The sequence below is a fragment of the Apostichopus japonicus genome, chromosome 13 (genome assembly GCF_037975245.1).
Source record: "Apostichopus japonicus isolate 1M-3 chromosome 13, ASM3797524v1, whole genome shotgun sequence".
Lineage (NCBI taxonomy): Eukaryota > Metazoa > Echinodermata > Holothuroidea > Aspidochirotida > Stichopodidae > Apostichopus > Apostichopus japonicus.
Window position 1 is genome coordinate 1,810,019 of NC_092573.1, and position 19,954 is coordinate 1,829,972.

General features: G+C 37.2%; 2 protein-coding genes across 2 annotated transcripts in view; one reads left to right on the forward strand and one right to left on the reverse strand.

Moving 5' to 3' along the window:
* The window catches only part of LOC139979141 (sodium/potassium/calcium exchanger 5-like), a 30,041-nt gene extending 21,139 nt beyond the window's left edge, over window positions 1–8,902 (reverse strand). The window contains exon 1 of the mRNA XM_071989840.1: window positions 8,307–8,902. Coding sequence (XP_071845941.1) covers window positions 8,307–8,502 — 196 coding nt within the window. The 5' untranslated portion in view covers window positions 8,503–8,902. The remainder of the gene's footprint in view (window positions 1–8,306) is intronic.
* An 8,461-nt stretch (window positions 8,903–17,363) lies between these two features.
* LOC139978994 (transient receptor potential cation channel subfamily M member 3-like) overlaps window positions 17,364–19,954 on the forward strand; it is a 49,698-nt gene continuing 47,107 nt past the window's right edge. The window contains exon 1 of the mRNA XM_071989634.1: window positions 17,364–17,550. Within this exon, the coding sequence (XP_071845735.1) occupies window positions 17,548–17,550 (3 nt within the window). The 5' untranslated portion in view covers window positions 17,364–17,547. The remainder of the gene's footprint in view (window positions 17,551–19,954) is intronic.

Sequence of the window (19,954 nt, forward strand, 5' to 3'; positions counted from 1 at the left end):
ATATGTAAAACTTCCGTAATGCTAACATTCCAAAATTTCCGATTATAGGTAAGAGTTAGAATCCTGTACAAATAAATCGGCATAGTCACGCTAGTATAATTACTTGCATGAATTGTATATCCTTTTTGTTAGTTGTGTTATCTCCTTGCCTTCACAGAGGCCCACCATCTTTCTTATTCTGAATTATAACACACACTGATGAGTCATCACGCTGTTGTTACTATACACTCATGAATGTTTAGAAGCCTGCGATCCATCCTTCTATAAATTTTCTCAATCGATAGCCATCATCTTTGATGGCGGAGAGCTCTGAAATTGCGACTCTTTTTATTTTTTTTTATTAGAGTGAACCCAATGTCATAAGTCCATGAGTAATACATTTCAAAAGAATAGATATCCCTGGTTTTCATCTATGATGGATTTAGCAGGCGAATGAGAAAACAGTTTAGATAAAGTATTTTCTTCTTTCTACAACAATATTCTCTTTACAGTGGGTGCTGAACCATATATACTAAATTATATAGGCCTATGTATATTATGTTAATGTAGACTAATGTACGAATGCTCTCTTAACCGTCGTCGACCAGATCCCGTATAGAGTCTAATTTCTCGATCGTATTGTATTGATCGTATCGTCGATAGTATCCCTACATAGGATGTTCATTAACAATACGTAAACAAAAATTGTTTTGAAATTGTACCCTTACAACATGGTATGTATAGTATATAGTTACGCATTGCAGTATTAGTATACATGTATAATATACACGTATCATATATACAGATCAAGCCCGAATGTCTTAGGATACTGCATATCTTGTTTAGTAGCTTTAATAGATGATAGATATGTCTTGTATAATTCTGTTTCAACCGTAAGGCACTTCAGCGGGTAAGGGTTGAAAGCCCCTAGCCGGTAATAATAAGACTCCCGTGGTTTGAGATCTGAAAATTTGGGGGTTTTGTCTGTATGAACTTTTTAGGGCCGGGTTGGAGAGAAACGTGGCTGGATGGTATAGGGAAGTAGCATGTTTTTAGGGAGGCGATGAGTGGTGGCTGGCTTCGAGGACTGGATAAGCGATGTGAGCGATGAAGGGACTCGGAGGCTAGACGGATGTCACAGAGGATACGCTTCACTGACGGTGTGGCTTCTATGAACTAATGGAATTCTTCTGCTTGTTGCCGGGGCCCCAAATGTCTGTGTTCACGCCGGTGAGGGGGATGATTCCAAGATGAAGGCCGATCTCCTAAATCGATTCGTTATAAACTGATGAAGATGACTTGCTGGTGTTGTACACTAGTTGAGGAACTTGTCCCTTATAGTTGATGAATCCTTTTATCTACTGACTGGTGTAGCTTTACTATATACTGTATTTGTATATATTGGGTTATATAGGCTTACATCTCACATATTTAATTATATTTAATATTTAATTGTCATGAGCATATGATTGGATAACAAAACTTCAATAAACTTAAGGCAGCCATACGGCAGAAAACTCACTTCCCGCCCACCATGCACCGGTCTCCCAATAAAGGTCGTAAATATATATATATATATATATATATATATATTGTGGCCTTGTTACGTTATGTTCCACCATCTGTTTCAAAGATCGAGAAATTCGTTCTTTGTTAAAAGAAAAACACCCATAAATGATCAACAATGTTATAATCTGCACATGCCTATATGGTAAATGTGTTATTAGGTCTGTACGCGTCTTTGTACATGTAAGAACCTGTATGGAAGTTTTGTTGAAGATTTAATTGTATACCGGTTCTTTTTACAGCAAGAGGAATACTTTATATTTTTACGTAATGAACGATACACCGCTTAACTGCTTAATTGAGCTTTAACCATATGAGGAGATTTATATGCGTGAATGTTTATGTAAATTTAGCAGTGAAATATATATATCCTTCTGTTTTGAAGTAGGCAGTTAAGAATTGAAACACATTAATAAACCCGCAGATGCAAGATGCAAATTACTTTGAAATTCTTTTAATTATTCATTTCTCGTCTACTATTGTTGTATGGAATGGAACAGATTTTACATTACTGGAACAGAAAGGACAGGTTGTATAATTATACTTTGTTAGTCATGACGTAACGTGTAATAACCCCAAAAATGTCACAACTGGGACCATTTATTTACAGAATGACCGATATAGCAGGGAAGAAGTTATTGCAGGGGCACTTTCGTTCCACCTCCATTTTGAAACTTAGGTGTTGCCTATAGGGGTTCTGATTACTGTAAGAGGGCCAGAGAAGAACCATCGGTTGGAGCAAAGTGTCAGACGGAATTGAAATCTCACTATACTTAGATTAAAACAAATGTTCATGGGTTTAGGCCTATATAGGGAGGGTCAAGCCCAAGGCCTTAAGGCTCCGCATCATCCCTATTGGTGTAATATTTTGGATCGATTCTTTTCGGGGACTGGAATATAATCTTCGACCCATGTTCCACTTGTTGAGAACCCCGTGAAAACCCAAATGGGCTTTATGAAATATTTTTCCATGTCGACAAATATATTTATTTGCGATTTAATTTCAAAAGCACGAGAAGCATACATTTTAGAGAGACGCAGTATTTTGCTCAACCTTGCCATTTTAGTCGCATCTGTTTGATTCGAAACTGATCGATACAATACACAGCTTTTAACAGTTTATGTGGAAGGAACTATACAATATACTTACTCAACGATCCTATGGTAGCCTATGCTCCAGTCGCGTATGGTGTGATTCATTGCACAGTGTGTACCGTACAACAATGACATGCTATAATGAAAATTGATTACTTCAACGATATTGTGTTTGATAAACGTTAAACACACCGTGAAACAAGACGAAAATGCGTCATCTATGCTTTCAACATGAAGTAATAATATAAATTAGAGCAGTGGAAGGGCTGGTCATGTCAGGTATGCGTTACTAATAGAGGCTATGCGTGAACGTTTCCCAATTTTAAATAAATACATATATATGTAATAAAGAAAAACTATATATAAATAGTGCGATGATGACGTCATGACAGCATGGGCTTCACAGGAGGGCTGATATATTTATACGATATAGTTAACAAGAAGAGCGGGCCGTGTTATAATTTGATTGCTTGGCCTGTGTTGATATAGTTTGATCAACGCGGATATTTGTGATAATAATGTTTGAATCTCGTGGGAAAACTGAGTTGTAATAAACATGGATGACACGGGTAGGTCAAGACAGTCATATATGTATATATATCATATAAAAATATGACTGACAGACATAATGATGTAATGACAGGACACGTAAAAACATGTAGAATTATGGAATACGAAACAACGGTTAGGTATAGTGAAATTAAATGTTGTACTGGTTCATCTGTACGTATAAATAGTATTATATATGCTTGATCTCTAGAGTAAGGCAAAATATGTCACCAAAACAGAACTAGTATTGTTCGATACAGGTGTCAAACGCCTACAGTGAAATTACGACCTTCCTTACCGGTTTCGAACCACTGGACGTACAATCAGCGTCCATTGCCTAGTTGGTTAGGGTGTCTGCGTACAAAGCGGGAGGCCCGGGTTCGAATCCCGTTGGGGGCTGGAAGTTTTTTCACTGTTCTGGATTTTCCTAGCTACGTTTTCATATGCCTTTGTAGATATATATATATATATATATATATATATATATATTACAGTAGCCCATTGATTATACGGGCCTCTGTTGTACTGGGATCCCGAGTTATTGAAAATAAATGTCGGAGTACTTTCCAGTAATGTTATGAAACACTATCCGGGTAGGAGACCCCGATCCCCACAGCTCTTCCGATACTTTATTTTTTGTCTACATTTCCTGGAAACACAAACCAAGGTATATTTAGTGGAAATATTTTTATATATTTTTATTTCTTGCTTCAACGATGGGTCATTATATTCACATGCACACGCTCCTTCGGTGGTCAGTAGTATAGTGTCATATACCAACAAATCATCATCGTCATAATCATAATCATCATCATCATTATAATCATCATCATCATTATAATCATCATCATCATAATCATTTATATAGCTCTAATTAGCAAAGAGGAACGTTTTGAGATGAGACTTAAAAGTTTGAAAATTATCAAGTGCACGAAGAGACTGTGATAAGGTATTGCACAAACGTGGCGCGCAAACTTGGACCGCACTATGGCCGTAGAACTTGGTATTTCCGATAGGTTGGTGGAGACTATTTGCATTTGAGCGAAGGGTGCGCCCACTACAGCGTATGGTCAGGGAGGGGGTGTCTCACCCCCCCAAACTTGGTAAAACTGACGATAGTTGGAAACTTGGAGTAGGACAGTCGGAATTTCCGACTGTCGCACTTTAGTTTATCTAGGCCTATTCATATTCCTGTGATTGTGAATGACCTAAAAATTTAAAAATTTCGTTCAAAATTGACCTTTAATCAGTCATACTTACCACGTTTGCCTTGCCACAAATTGTATCTCGCGATCTTTATACTCTACCATACAAAACTTCGTATGATTTTTAATACTCTAAAAAAAAGGCCTAATAGAACTACCGTCATAGGCGTAGGAGCCCAATTCGATTGGGGGGGGGGGGGGCTGTAACGACTTGCCCGAAAAACATAACCAAAATTTTTGGCGCGCTCCGCGCGCGTTCAATATGTTAATGTTAATGTATAGGCATACATCGGTTATTACATCGCATGCCAATAACATACAACATTTCCGTGTTATTACCCTTCCATATTGGTTACAATTATTGGGGAGTCGTTACAATATTAATTATAATAATGATATAAGTTTTACCTTTGAAAAATACATTGCAAATTATTTTCCTATCAGTAGGTGCCCGAAAAATTATCAGCATATTTCCCGAATTTTGGTTGGGGGGGGGGGGGTAATAAGTTTGTGAAGTGCGGGGGTTAGGGGGGGGGTACAAAGCAGCAGTCGGAATTTACTGGTTTCAGAACCCATCCAGTTGGAATTTCAGCCACTACACCCCCAATCAACATGCCTTAGCTACGTCCCTGCGTATGGTGCTAGTCATTCTGCCAGACATGCCTGTGCCATGTCATGTATGATTTTGAACGTAAGACTTTTAATCGAAATAGTTTGATTGGCCTACTCGTAGGGCCTGCCCCTTGACCTCGTTATATAACAGAGTTGAGTCCGTATAGCCTACACGTCGTGTACTCGTTCTCGTGCTCAGCTTATTGTGTATATACTAGAGCAGTGGCGTAGGAAGGTACTTTTGAGTGGGGAGGAGGGCTGAAGACTGATGGCAAGCCTGGGGGAGGGGTCTAAGGGGAGGGGGTGGCCCCCTCCCCTTTGGATTTTTTTTTGCATTTCCAGGTGGCCTCAGATGCAATTTGGTGCACTATAGCACACTTCAACACCCACTCCATGTATGTTTATATACTAGCATTCTAATATAATCATATTTGACAACTAATTAAGGAAAAAAATGGGATTGAATTAATCAGTTGTATCCAGAAATTTTCCTACAAATAAACTTGTCGTTTCCATAATTTTAATTTCAGCAGGTGGGTGTAATTCTTTTTTGTCATTTTGTTTGAATTCAAGGTTTCGAGTGCAGGTTATGACGTCATCTCTACGTCTTGAATTCACGTTCCAGATGTTCACTCTTGAAATGTGAAAAAAGTCTATGGAAATCTCCAATATATTGAAGGCCAAATTGAGCATCATTAATAAAGACAAAAATACCAAATCATGTTTAAAAATAGTAATCATAATTTATCAAACCAAGCTCCATACTGAAGCAGCATGGCTTTTGCGTTGATTCGGATAAAATTTTGACATATTCAATAAATAATGTTCATTTGCTTGGTTATAACTACATGTATGATACTTAAATATAAATACTTCATAAGAACATCAATGGAAAGTTAGGATGTGTCCTGTTAAGACGAATCGCGTGTTGGAGATTATCTACAGTATTTTCAAATACGTGACAAAATCGCTGTTTGGAACGTCAAAAAAGGACGTTCGTGTAAAACCTGTCAGTTAGCTAATCAACAAAATTCAAAATATGGATTCTTAATAATTGATGCAACTCTGTGAACCAGAGTATCGCCTTATAAAAATAATAATGGTCTTGAAAATAATATTTTTTCTTTCTCGGCTTTCGGAGTGGCATATATATGATGTGCCCACATTGGAATTACGACCTTCCTTGCCGGTTTCGAACATACAATCAGCGTCCATAGCCTAGTGGTTAGAGTATCCACATATAAAGAGGGAGGCCTGGGTTCGAATCCCGGTGGAGGCTGGAAGTTTTTTTCACTGTTCTGGATTTTCCTTCTCAATATGTTTTCAATTATATATATATATATATATATATATATATATGTATATATATATATACATATATATATATATATATATATAGTTCTAAACTAAATATATTTTTTTTATATATTCTAAACTATATATTTAAAAGTGAACACGTTTGACATTCTTATATATATATATATATGCATATATATATATATATATATATATATGCATATATATATATATATATATATATATATATATATATATATATATATGCCCATAAAATACAAAATATTGTAGATTTGTAGTGTGAAGGAAAGATGACTTGTCCTTTATCATTTCCTGCATCTAATTTGCATTTTAACGATTCTTGGAGAATGTTCAAATGCTTACTCGTTCAGAAGTTACAGCTTCTTGACTCTTTGTTTTGTTGGTCATTGTAAGTCATAGAAAATAAGTAAATCGTTTTTGTATGATTGTTTTACTTCAAGAATATAAGTATGATAATTTCGACATTTGCCACAGAACATTTTTGATTTATCAATTCATGTTAATTGGCAAATTGATGGACTCCTTATTTGTAAGAAGCGATATGTTTATCCTTTAGCGCTTAAGTGATCAAATGATAAGTTCTCAATTTAAATCTTAAAAAGCCACATTTTTTGGATAAAAAAATTGACCTAAACTACTAAAAAAACAATATAAATTCCATTTTTTTTTTTCAATAATTTTAGAGTAATCATCAATCAAGTTTTACCAAAATAAAATAAATACAAAAACCAAACCAAACAAACATAAACGTGAACTTTCCATCAGATAGAACAAACTTTACTTACTATTTGAAAAAAAAATGTTTTTGATTTTGATTTTGGCGTTCTGTAATGGTCATGATTTTAATCACGAAAGTAATAAACTGAAAAATAGTGTTTTAAAAATGAAAAGAACATATATATAGCCAAATCCTTGATAATTTTGTCAAACAATTTCTTCTTAATACAAATATGTGCTGGGGTTAATTGAAATGCAGTAAACTGAGCTATGGCAATGCATAGTTGTACTACTGTACTGGGTATATATATGCCATTACATAAATGCTACACGAAGGGGCTTTAATCGACGACCGCATACATTACGGTGTATTAATTGTGTCCTTCTTTATCATATTTCTCCAGCGTTCATTTATATTTGATACCTGATCTGATTTGTGGCAATATGTCTTTCTAATATTTCACTATGGCAGCGACACAATAACGAAAATGCAAATATCCCTACAGTGAAGGCATGTCATTTGCAACACTTTCTACATTAATTTTGTGTGTTGAGAATTCCTACCATCACTATATGGATTGTAAGGCGTTCAGGAACGAAAACATAAGATCAAGCTATGTTATAATGTGATATTATCACGTCTGTAGGAATAAAGTTACAATTTCATTTGGATTTGTAGTAGTTTGTTGATATCTTAGCCCGCATATACGGTAACTTACACGGCTATATAGAGCTACACTGATAGCCTGTATATAGACGCTGTATATAGGCCTATGCAAACAGTGTTTGAAAGTTAACTTGTACTCTTATAAGTCGACCGTTATTCTTATATACACAGCAACCTAACTGACTGAGAAGGTTAAACCAATACAATGAAAGAAGGAAACATTAATGTTACCAAAAATTGGCTCAACACTGATGGCATTCATATGTCAACCAGAAACAGAGGCAATATTTTATTTTATTTATTTATTCATTTCAAAACGAATGTAATCGAATGTTATAAAGTAAGACACTATCTTGGGCGATGACTCAATTACTCCCCTAGTTATTCCTCTATAGCTGTTAGACTTCATAACATCTATATGGCCATCTCCCCATAGACACGTTTAAAATCTTCCCTGTCCCTCCTCTGGCTTTGGGGGTAGTTAGAAAGAGGGAGAGAGGTGGAGGGAGGGAGAGGGGACTGGGAGGGGATCGATTTAATTAGGCTATCTATGAATATAGTAAAATAACTTCACTTACTTCTTCGTCGTCTAATATTGACTTGGTTGGAAGTATCTCGAATGGACCGAGTTTGCCCACCATCGTTCCAAAGGGAGGGTAATATCAGAGACACGAGGAACAGAATCAAAGCCGACCAAAGGATGACATACCTACTGCTCTGCTTCGCAAAGAATTGCCAGCGAAATCCAAGTCGACCTCTAGAATTGTGTCTCATCGTAGAAACTCTGACGTTGATTTCACCATAGTTCGTCTATCCGATAATATTTACCCCGAACGACGATCAATTTTATTCTAGCGTTGTATTAAGACATACTGTAGATAGTATACCGTGATTGTCCCGTTGATTCAAGCCGTAATCACTGAATCCGTGCACACAAACCGTCCAATCCTCACCTTTCCGCTGCTGGCTGTCCAAGTCTCTGACAATCTTATGTGATCAACAGTTCTATTAAGTACAAGTAACGTGCCTTTCATTTAATTGCTGGCTGGGTTATCGGATACCGCCTTATCGCCGTGGGTATTTACTTATTAAAAATTACAGGACCCGCATTTTCATAAAGCTTCGCTGATATATTTTCTAACGCTGTTATAGGCCTATATAGAAGGGTGTCAACAATACGCTATTGAAGTGGGCGCTGTTCATTCAGAAACGGGCGTCGTTTGAAACGGGATGTATGTATAAATGGATGGATGTATATTTCCATGGAGATCAGGTGCTGTCTTTAGAAATACAAAACACGTAGAGCGGCAGATATGCTGCTAACAGTTATTTGCGCACCTGTTGATGCATAGACTATTATCATCGGGTTTTTGTATTCTTGTTACTATGCAATACATGAATGAACTACAAAATGTGGCATCTTGGTTCACAAAACCGTAGAAGTAAGCGAAGAGGTTATTAATCAGTACACTGACAGTATACTATTGATAGATAGCACAAAAAACAAAATCAAAAGAAAAATCAAGAACACTATTTCAGCGTCTAAAGGGAAGCAATGTAGCCTTGATTTACTTATTGAACAGGGGCGGATCCAGGGGGGGCCGACCCGGCCCCGGCCCCCCCTTTTTGGAAATCAGTTGCGTTTTTTTTTTTATGTGGGAGTACTTCAAATTCCTAATAGGCATAACTTGGTGAAAGAAAAGTAATATATATCCAGCTGTTCTTCCCTGAAACGCGATAGTTTTTATTCCAAATTTGAAACTAAGGCAATTATCAGGCCTACGCGACATCACGTATTAATTAGATACGGCTCAGTACTATAGTGCTGACTATTACTGTCAGGGAAAATCAATGCACATTAGCAAGTATATCATAATTATCTGAATGAAAGGGGGTGTAGGCGGTTTTACACTATCTAACGCAACGTAGTTGCCAAGAACCTGAAGTATTTTTAAGGGAGGGCCCGAGGAACATGAACTTATAGCATGCTCCTCGTGGTGAAACATAATTGCACCTATTAGGTGAATTGAGTGTACTGTTAATAGTAGGAGAGACTAGTGTAGGTTCTTATGACCAACTAGACCGGTTTCTGCTCTCAAACGTTATAGGAGGAGCTTCATCAGTAGTAGCCTTTGAATATTTTATATTCGGCCTGGGCGTCTCAAAATGCATCTATTTTCTGTGCACGAGTTTTTATGGACTCATAGTGCAGCTATAAGAGCATCTAAAAGAGCTTCGTGTGAACCTTGAGAGTCAGCCGATTCTTCGTTAGTATGAAACCTTGAGTTAACAAGTAAATCTTTGAGATTTTGGGCCCTTTTGCAGGCTAGAATCGGTTCTTTTGGAAACAGATTGGATAATTCCGCGTGCAGGGGCGTAGCGAGCGGGGGGGGGGGGGGGTGTGGGGTGTCACCCCCCAATAATTTGGTCGCTGTCGGCAAATTTTGGGTCGGCAAAAGGAGAAAAGGTGAAGAGAGCGGAAGGGGAAGAAAGAAGGAAAGCTGAATAGAGAAAAGGAGAACGGGAGCTTCTTTATCGGTTATTTCGATTTTCCAGTTCTTCATCTGATAAACTCATTCACCAATCCAATCACCCGACGCCTGCAAGTAACTGATAATTTTACGGCCGTCAGTATAGCTACTGTAGCTAGACGAGTGCCACAATCGCCGGCAACTCAGTGAAAGAAATGGAATTAAAGGCTTCCGTATAGACCGCCCCCTCCCCTTAGACCCCTCCCCCATTTCAGTCACCACCTCCAGATCCGTCGGCAAATCAAATCCTCCACACCCCCCCCCCCCCCCCCCCCCAACAACAAAAACCTTCGCTACGACCCTGTCCGCGTGTTGCGAGATTAAGTGCCAATGTTTCAAAAGTACATTTTGCAAATGCGTGGTTTTGATATGGGGTGTATAGGTAAGCTTGAACACCATTGGTGGTTCCTTTTGTGTAGGTTTGGTAGTGAGGTATTGCCCACGGTTTTCAAATTTTATGCCTTTCGTGGCTGAGGCAGTTTCCTTTTTTCTTATAGTTACGGAGTAACAGTTTCTCTGTGAACGCATTCTTTTTCTGTAAGAAATCAGTCTCATTGTTACATATAGACGTGCGTATCGTAAGACTTCACCTTTAGTGGCAAGTGGGTGTGCAGAGTTTCTGTCGAGGTATTGGAAGGTTTCCGTGGGTTTGGTGTAGACTTTGGTGTCTAATAACCCATTGGTTTCAAACCTTGGACCTTTGAAGATTTTCAAATCTAGGTATGTTACCTCGGTGTGTAATATTTCTACCGTAATCTTTAAGAAGCGGTGAATTTCATTCAACCTGTTTACTAGTTGTTCAAGTTCCTGAGGTGAACCGTCGTAAAGCAATAGAATTTCATCTCTATAGCGGAGCCATTTTAAGATTTTATTATCTGTCGGTAAAATCTGGTTTTCCAGTCTATGCATGGCGTCGAGTGTAGCAAGTACTACTGCTTTTGGTAACGGGGTGGCTTCCACAATTTTCAGAATGTGATTTGTGTCTTTTACATAGGTGCTTTGTTTTAATACAATAGGAAGCAAGAAATAGTCCACAAATTCCGATATTTTTTCGGTCGGTGATCCGTTTCCGCTTATTATCGGGCCCTCCCTTAAAAATACTTCAGGTTCTTAGCGACTACGTTGCGTTAGATAGTGTAAAACCGCCTACACCCCCCCCCCCCTTTCATTAATAAGTATATCATAATTATCTCATTGAATATATCTTGTTTTATGTTTTTTGTTGGGGTGAATCTGGTGTCATATTTTTCGCGCAAAAGAAAAAAGGAATCGACGCAATAATAGTGTATCCATTGTACATGCACTGTTGAGCGTTGTTAAATATGTGTCTATCGAGAAAAAAAATGTGCACAAAAAAAGCGTGTCTGCAACGTTTCTGGTTTTTCTAGTTTTTGGCGAAATGTTTCACCATTTTGCATCCAAGCACTCACAATTAACCAAAAATTTCCAAGGGGAGGGGGACAACCCCCCTAGACCCCTCCCCCAGGACGAAGATCACTAAAGTGCTACCATCGGGATGTCGGCCCCCCCTTTCTCAAAATCCTGGATCCGCCCCTGTTGAAGATTGCAGCTATAAACTCTATCATTAACAAAACAGCTACATGGCTTCAGACTTAATTTGATTATTCACTAACAAAATAAAAAATCATAATTAATAAAAAAAAATAATAATCGCAGCGATAAGGTTATCCAATGATAATGCGCAGGATTTTGCTAATCAAATAAAATTGATCAAAATATTGATGATGAGGATGATGACGATGGTGGTGATGATGAAGATGATGATGGTGGTGGTGGTGGTGATTACGCTCATGTTGACGATGATAATGGGGGCATCACATTAGTATGATGAAGACAGTTGCGTTTCCTTCAGTCTTTATTATGTGTCCCTCACATTAGCACTAGAACGAAATAATTCCGAGTCGGCCTAATCACGATGGTTAGTGTAATAATAGTACAACAAGTTGTAAAGGTCACGACTTTCTAAATAAAGGATTAAATTGCCTTGCGTGAGAAACAGAGCATCGTTCTTAATATAGTTCCATTTTTGATGTATCCATGTGACCTTTTACGAAAATGATAGTCATTCAAGCACACACACAGACACACAGATACAGTAGAAACAACGTGCCAGTGTCTCGGCGAAATTTAACACGTGTGAATTGTGTCAGGTTACCAAAGAAAAGGGTAGGCCTGCATTTCGACTAATGAGTGAACTGGCGTGAATATTTAGGGGTGCTTTTTAGTTGTAACTTTACCGTGTAGCTGAATCGGTTTGCACGTACTTCATACTTAAGAGTGGTTACTGTGGAAACGCATTTTACATGGTGAAGCTTTCAAAGGTCATCAGTGTTGACCTAAAATATGCTAGAACGTCAAATAATGGTCACTAATTAATTATTCAACTTGAACAAGCATATGTGACTGCCATTTTTGTGTTTTTCATTGAGACATTGAATTTGTGTAATATAACACTCCACTTTGTCTGGGGAAAATTTGGAAAGATAAAACCTCGGGAAAATTTTTTTACTTTGTCGCATTGTTTAGTAGATAATCCCTAGATTATCCCTAGATAATCTCTTGAACAGTATCAAAAATATGACAAAAATCAGCAACCCATGCTGCTTAATTGGAATTTTTCCAATTCCTATGCATAAATATATATTTCAAATCATTTAAATTTCATTTTTTACGTTCCAGTTCTTATGCTTTTGAATAAGTAAGTATATGATCTAATCTAAAACTAGTACAATTTAAAACATCTGCAAATAGAATAGGCTACTCACCAAACAAAAGATGATGACTACGTCAATCATTCAATGTGGGGGATGATAATTTCTCCACTTAACCGAGGATGACAAGACTTTGACATGTCAAGATAAATATTTGGCTGCTCAACTCTTGTCAGAGCTGAGTACGATTAAGATTATTCATGGGCTATTTAAAGGATATCAGGTAAGGACATTAAATATACATTAACTGGAGAAAATTAAAATGAATCTACTTCCATAAATGAAACTAGATACTTAAAGCTATCACTATTTGCTGTGCAAGGCTTCGTAAATAATTTGGACAATAAAGATTAATTTTAGTATATCCGGTTTATGATAAGGAACAGATTACAGCCTTCCGGTTTACCGGCTCGAAACCGATGCGCCAATCGATCCCAGGACCCGATTTATCCTTGTTCTGTAAGGGGGCTGGTTTTGTAAGAGTCGCCAAATGTGCCGTTTCTTTGTGAAGGCTCCAGCACCGCCGGTTGAAAAACTGAACCGGTACAAGTTTATGCACCGTTCCGTCTCTGGTCATGAGTGCTCCCGGTGCCGTGTGCATGACCCATGTACACTATACGGTCAGTCAGTCTCATTTATGAATATGAGGCCCCCCCCCCCGCAGGTCCCGCTGTCCTGGTGATCCTAGTGAAGTTCAAAACGCCTTGTGAACAACCACTTACTTCATACAATGAAACTGAGTTGACACAGTTGTGAATTAAATTTTGATGTTACTGCGACAGCTATATATTCACATCGTCAAGAAGGCACGCACTCTTCCTTATTCTATTCATATAATGTAATTGATTTTTATTTAAATGATATTTTTACCAATTATGTAATCACGTGCCGATTGAAAAGTCATCGGTATTGCTCCAAACATACTGGTCGCCTAAACACACATTTCAACAACCGAATTTACTGCCAGTCTACTGAGTTGTTATCCACAATAAGACAAACAAGTTGTGTCTTTTATTAATTCTCAATGGCTGGGAATTATTAAGAGGATGATGGTCTCATAAGAAATTAAATTTCTAGCATTTTCTAGCCTGCTAAAATTTGATTGACACAACTAATGATATTTAAGGCGTGCTAACATTTGTCCCTTTTTGGTAACGTATACATTGGATTATTATACTATATATTGTATCGTAGTTGGTAATACTGGCAGATCGCATAACATCGATATCGAGGAAATGTAGAATACGCGGACATCATATGGCACGCCAAATACTAGCTAATGCTTGTTAACAATCCCCGATGACTTTCAACGAATGACTTGGAACAAAATCAATTCTGATATGTTGCAGCTCAATGAAAGAGAACTTTTCATTCTAGGTTGTTTGTAAACCACTTTTAAGTTTTAGAAATGTCTTTTTGACCACCTGAGCCTGGCTGACCAAATAGCTGAGTGGATGGGTTACATAGTCTTACCCATAGACCATTTAAGTCATAACAAGCGACAACGAAATCGGTAAGAAAATACGCATCCTGGAGATTTAGCAAATTTAAAGCTGAATATAATTGGAAAGCGAAACAGTTATGGAATATGTAAAATTTGGATGTACTTTTATGAATGTGTAAAGTAAGTTGGCCTGACGTTTCGATCCTAGCAGGATCTTCTTCAAAGGCTTAATGACAAGTAACAGTAACAGAAGGAACAAAAACACGCACAGGAGATAGATGTAAGGGGATTAGTAGACAAGGGATGGAGAGAAGAAAGAAAGAAAGAAACCAACAGGGGAAGAGGAGAGGAGATGTGTTCACTATGCTCATTAACCTGTCTGTATTCTGTGTGCGTTTTTGTCCCTTCTAGTACTGTTACTTGTCATTTAGCCTTTGAAGAAGATCCTGCTAGGATCGAAACGTCAGGCCAACTTACTTTCACACATTCTCTTACACAGGATCTCTAGTGGATAAGCAGTGTGCTAACAGTTTTATTTTATTTTGTACTTTTATGAACTTAGAAACAAAGAGTTCTATATCTTATTTTGTTGTAAGTTGGCCCCAACTTTTTAGTGTAGTTGTATCATACCCTCAGGTATTCCACGAACAAGTCACAAAACTTAGCGTAGGTGTCATTTTACTGCATTTTTACGATCATACTCCATTTCTTTATACATATCAACTTTTTTTTTTTTTACTGTTTTCAATAGGAAATATGGTATTTTTCCAATTCTATTTATTATATGTTTCTTAAAGCTGCTGGGTCAAATATGAGACTTACGGATGCTTAGAAGGAACATCACAACAGCTATAGGGTATTAGTTTGACCAATTCTTTCTTGTCTATTATGTGGTGGGTAATGTAATAACTGGCTTGTGATACAAGTGAAATGTACCACATAAACTGACTCCCTTGAATATATATATATTTTTAAATTTATTTTTCTTTTCCAGGGAGTGGGGTTCGAAGGAAGGCAATTTGAAACTCTCATGAGATGTTTCATATGGGACGTACGGGACACCCATAAAAGTATACTCGTTAAAGTATATATAGGCCTAGGTTTTTATATCAATATAAAAGTATACATGTATAGTATAGTTTGTAAAGCAACGACAATAAATTTCAGTAACTTTAAAATCCGAACGAATAGGATTTGTAGAACGCGTGATAAAAGTTATCGGTACAAGAGTTGTTACGCAATAGGCTATTCACATTGACCGAACCTTAGATATAACAACTTCAAATTTGGTCATACCGAACTATTGGGATCGGTGGTGCTGCAGGACAGGCCCACGTTGAACATGTTGCAAGAAGCGACGATGAGAACAAAATGAGTGACCCAAAGAGCAAAAGAGCACAAAATGAGTGACTCGAAGAGCAAAAGAGCACAAAATGAGTGACTCAAAGAGCAAAGGAGCACAAAATGAGTGACTCAAAGAGCAAAAGAGCACAGAATGAGTGATTCAAAGAGCAAAAGAGCACACCGTGAGCAAAATGACGAGCACACGAGCACCTACCTTGTAGGTACAAACATGAAGACCTGAATTCATTTAATAACGGATCGAAAGGGAACGTTGTTTGCATAATGAGAATGGTATCATAAAAATGACCAACAATTGACTGATGCGACTGATATCAACATTTTTATACAAAAATAGTGTATCGAGACATATCCATTGAAAAAAATTGCTCACTGGCATTAGAAGCTGAATAACGAAGATGGAAGACAAAACACAAACAGACAAAAAAGTCAATCCAAACGAAAAACATTGAAAGGGTCCGTTTGGAAGATGTCCAACGTAGGACATTGTGGTTCTTAGTGGCCTTGTAAATAAATGTGGAGGGCTAGCTGATAGCTTAGTAAAATGAATTTCCCCGCATAATTAGCATTGATTCAGTCAGGTGGTAAAACGCTCAAAAGTTTGTAAAATGTTTGGTCAGCTGAACTTGGGCGAGGTCCCACCTGGGTATTGTTGTTAGGGTAGATCCAGATGTGACTTATTCAAAGTTGTAGGACCTGCCATCGCCTTTCCTCCATGCGTCCCGAGGAGAAGCGAAGCTTGACGCGTTTTGGTAAAGCTCCTGTACTTGGCGTCACCATTTCCGAGTTTTTCTTTCAAATCTGTTTGAGTTAGGTCATCGATAAGGTAGCATTTTTTGGAGGCCATTGCAGGGCTTGTCGTGCATGTTTCAGGGTGAAGATTTTGTCTAAAAAACTTAGCTTGACCAGCATTATTATCATTATCATTATCGTTTTCATTTTCATTATCATCATCATTTTCATTATTATTGTACAGCCTGATATAATATATTGTACAGCGTTATATAATTCAGAAAATGGTCAACCTCTGTCGATAGGAATGGAAACAAAGAACAGTTTTCTGTCTCGAACTTCACAGAAACATCGAACAGAAAGAATCAACTTGGTATGACATCAGTTCCACACGAATAGCTAAAAGAATTCAACTCAACTACAATCGTGGAAAAGAGCTAAAACGACCTAATGTAATGCTTGTTCTAGAACATTATCAGAAACCATCATTATTTTCTCTGTCTGTATGTCAAAGAGCATACTTTAATGTACAAATGGTGTGAAAATAGGGAGGATTGAAGGTGATATAAACCATATTTTAATAATGTTGATATTACCTCGAGCGAGCAGATGGAAGGGTTGGGGTTCAGTATGCTAAACTTGCTCCTCTTCTAGCTCAAAATTTGCAAGTGCCATGACAGGCCAAGATCTCAGTTATCATGTGATGGGTAGGATATGCTATTTGAAAACTTCTATATCTCTGCTTTGGCATATCTTGAAAGTGACACGTTTAGTGTGTAAGTCAACAGAACAATTAACCTACACTGAATATAAATTATCAAGCTTATGGGGAATTATATCACATGTACACTCCCACACGTATTATTTTGATGTTCTGCGAGCCATAACAGTTTCCTAGATTATCGACATCATGTAATCTGCCGAAACTTATTGTTTTGGTCTCCAATTAATCATTTCGTATGGGAGCCTGAAAAACAACCATTTTGAAGTACAAATCTCTTTCCCATGTCTATCCAAAATGGTATGTTTGTACAATGACCTTTAGCTATCACGACTACTGAGTACACATATTTCATAGCATAGGCCATACCCTAGGTCTAGTTTCGCGATTGTGTATGTCAGTTACCAGTACATACTGTAGGCCTAGTGATTCCTGATCCTAAGCCCTGAAATCGTTATTTCTGCTAACCTTGTATAAATTTTTAAGCTCTAGGCTAGACTAAAATTGGTAAGGGCTACTGTTAGCCATAAGTTCAGTTTCCGTCAGTAAGTTTAGCCTTGGTGTAAAAATAGGCACAAATAGAACATGATATAGGCTAGAAGCTGGATAAATTTATAATGATATATTACAAATATTCTATTTCAGAACAAATGCCTCTATCTTAACTGTGCTGCTTGCTTCAACTTGCACTTAAATGTCTAATTTTTGTGGGTTGTGTATCCAGTGTATTTGGAGAAAAAACTGCAGACAGAAAGAAAGATGACCATACTAAATCATGCTTTTTTATCAATTGTAGGAGAGTGTTTTACAAAAGTGTAGAACTGCTGTCTTCTATTTCAGAACTGATGTTAACTTGCATCGTTTCTTTTCTTTTCTTCTGGGAAATTGATTACCAGAAATTGAATGTGAAGTGTATCTAAAAATGAATGCCATTTCTATTACAAGATGGAGTAGGGCAATTCCTTCTTTACTCACAACTTTTCGAAACGTGACCGAACATTTTAGGCATTTGACCACTGCTTACACATAGCAAGTTTCACAGATTTACATTTTCTACAAGTCTAACTTTGTTTGCAACTTTCTATAAGTCTAACTAATCAGTCGGTATTTTGTTTTGTAATTTTCCACTCAATTCATATGTTCAACATTTCAACAACCAGTTAATAATACAAATAACCAATAACAATAACCAAAGTATTTCCCATTTCCTAGGACAATTCATTTTTCTTATTTAGACCTTCACAAGGCCTAAACATCTAGTTAAATACAATTTACAACATTTTATAATTTCTAAAAACTCAGGCCATACTGTTGACCATCAAAGCTGACACAACTCAGATCATTGAACTGATGTATCACATCTAGTTCATTTACTGAAAGTGTTGAATTTTCCCAAAAGTTTGATCTGCATAACAGTACAGCTGAGATGGTTATTTCATGGTTTTATTTCTTCCCTTATGTTGGAAGTTTATCATTTCCACACCCTAGTAGTTTTTGTCGATTGACAAAGATACACGACTCCACCCAGGTCAGGTTATGACCAGCTAAACCTTTAAAACATCAAGCATTAGCAAAGAGGAGACTTGATACATGTGTTCACACATATGGGTGTGAAAGATGAAGTCAATACTCACTATACATTACCTGTAGTTACTACTTAGAGGTCAATGTAAATTACAAAGTACCTGAATGAAAGAGGTATTGCAATTTACTTCTTGCACAATTGAAAGTAAAAAAGAATGTTTTCAAGATGATATGCTGAAAGTGAGATAATTTTCTAGGGAGATTTCAGCGACAACCTTTGTGGAGATGCATTTATGCTCCGTAAATGTAGCTATGTACAGCTATACATACATTGAGAACCTTTGCCTTACTGGCAAGAGGACCTCACACAAGAGACCTACTGTTCAGTATAAGTTCATATGCAAAAACACAAAAAAATAACACATGTATACAGTTCTGACTGCCCCTTAACTGAACAGAGATAATACCTTACTGTTAAAAGACATTAACAATACTTCAGAGGTAAATTAATTTTGGACATACTGTACAGTTTCATGCATTAGAGGATCAGAAACAAAGTGCTTTATTCTAGTAAAAACCATCCTTCATTGTCCTGCATGCCATTTTTGAGACATGTCTATTGGAAGATGATGTGTTTTGTACCAAAAGTGAACATAAAGCTAACAAGGGTGATGTCATTTTTTTCTTTCTTCAGACTTCGAATATAACATCACCTTGAAATGAATTATCTAACAATGCTATAGCAACTTAGCCACATATATGTAAGTGGGAGAAGCTAAATTGACTTGTAACATGCACTTCATATTGGATGGTTAACCAATTTAAGGTTAATCTTATTTTGGATTTTTATTTTAAAATTTGGATGACCATTTCTGATTTGACACCAAGGATTTCTCCTGGATGAAACACACACACGTTACTGTACTTTGGCCAATCAGGGCTTGAACAGTGACCTTCCAGATGCTTTGTTTCATTGCTTCTAGTGCACTACATTCATCTACAAGTTTGACCATAGTACAGGTAGTACTCTTAAACTTAATAAGTGGCTGCATCAGAACATGAACACATATGCACATTCACTGGTTAATGTATTGAAGGTTCACAACCCCTGTGGTTAAAGTTGGAACTGTGCTGAGCCTAAGGTCCAACTAAGTGATAAATAAAGGGCAAAAAAGGGGGA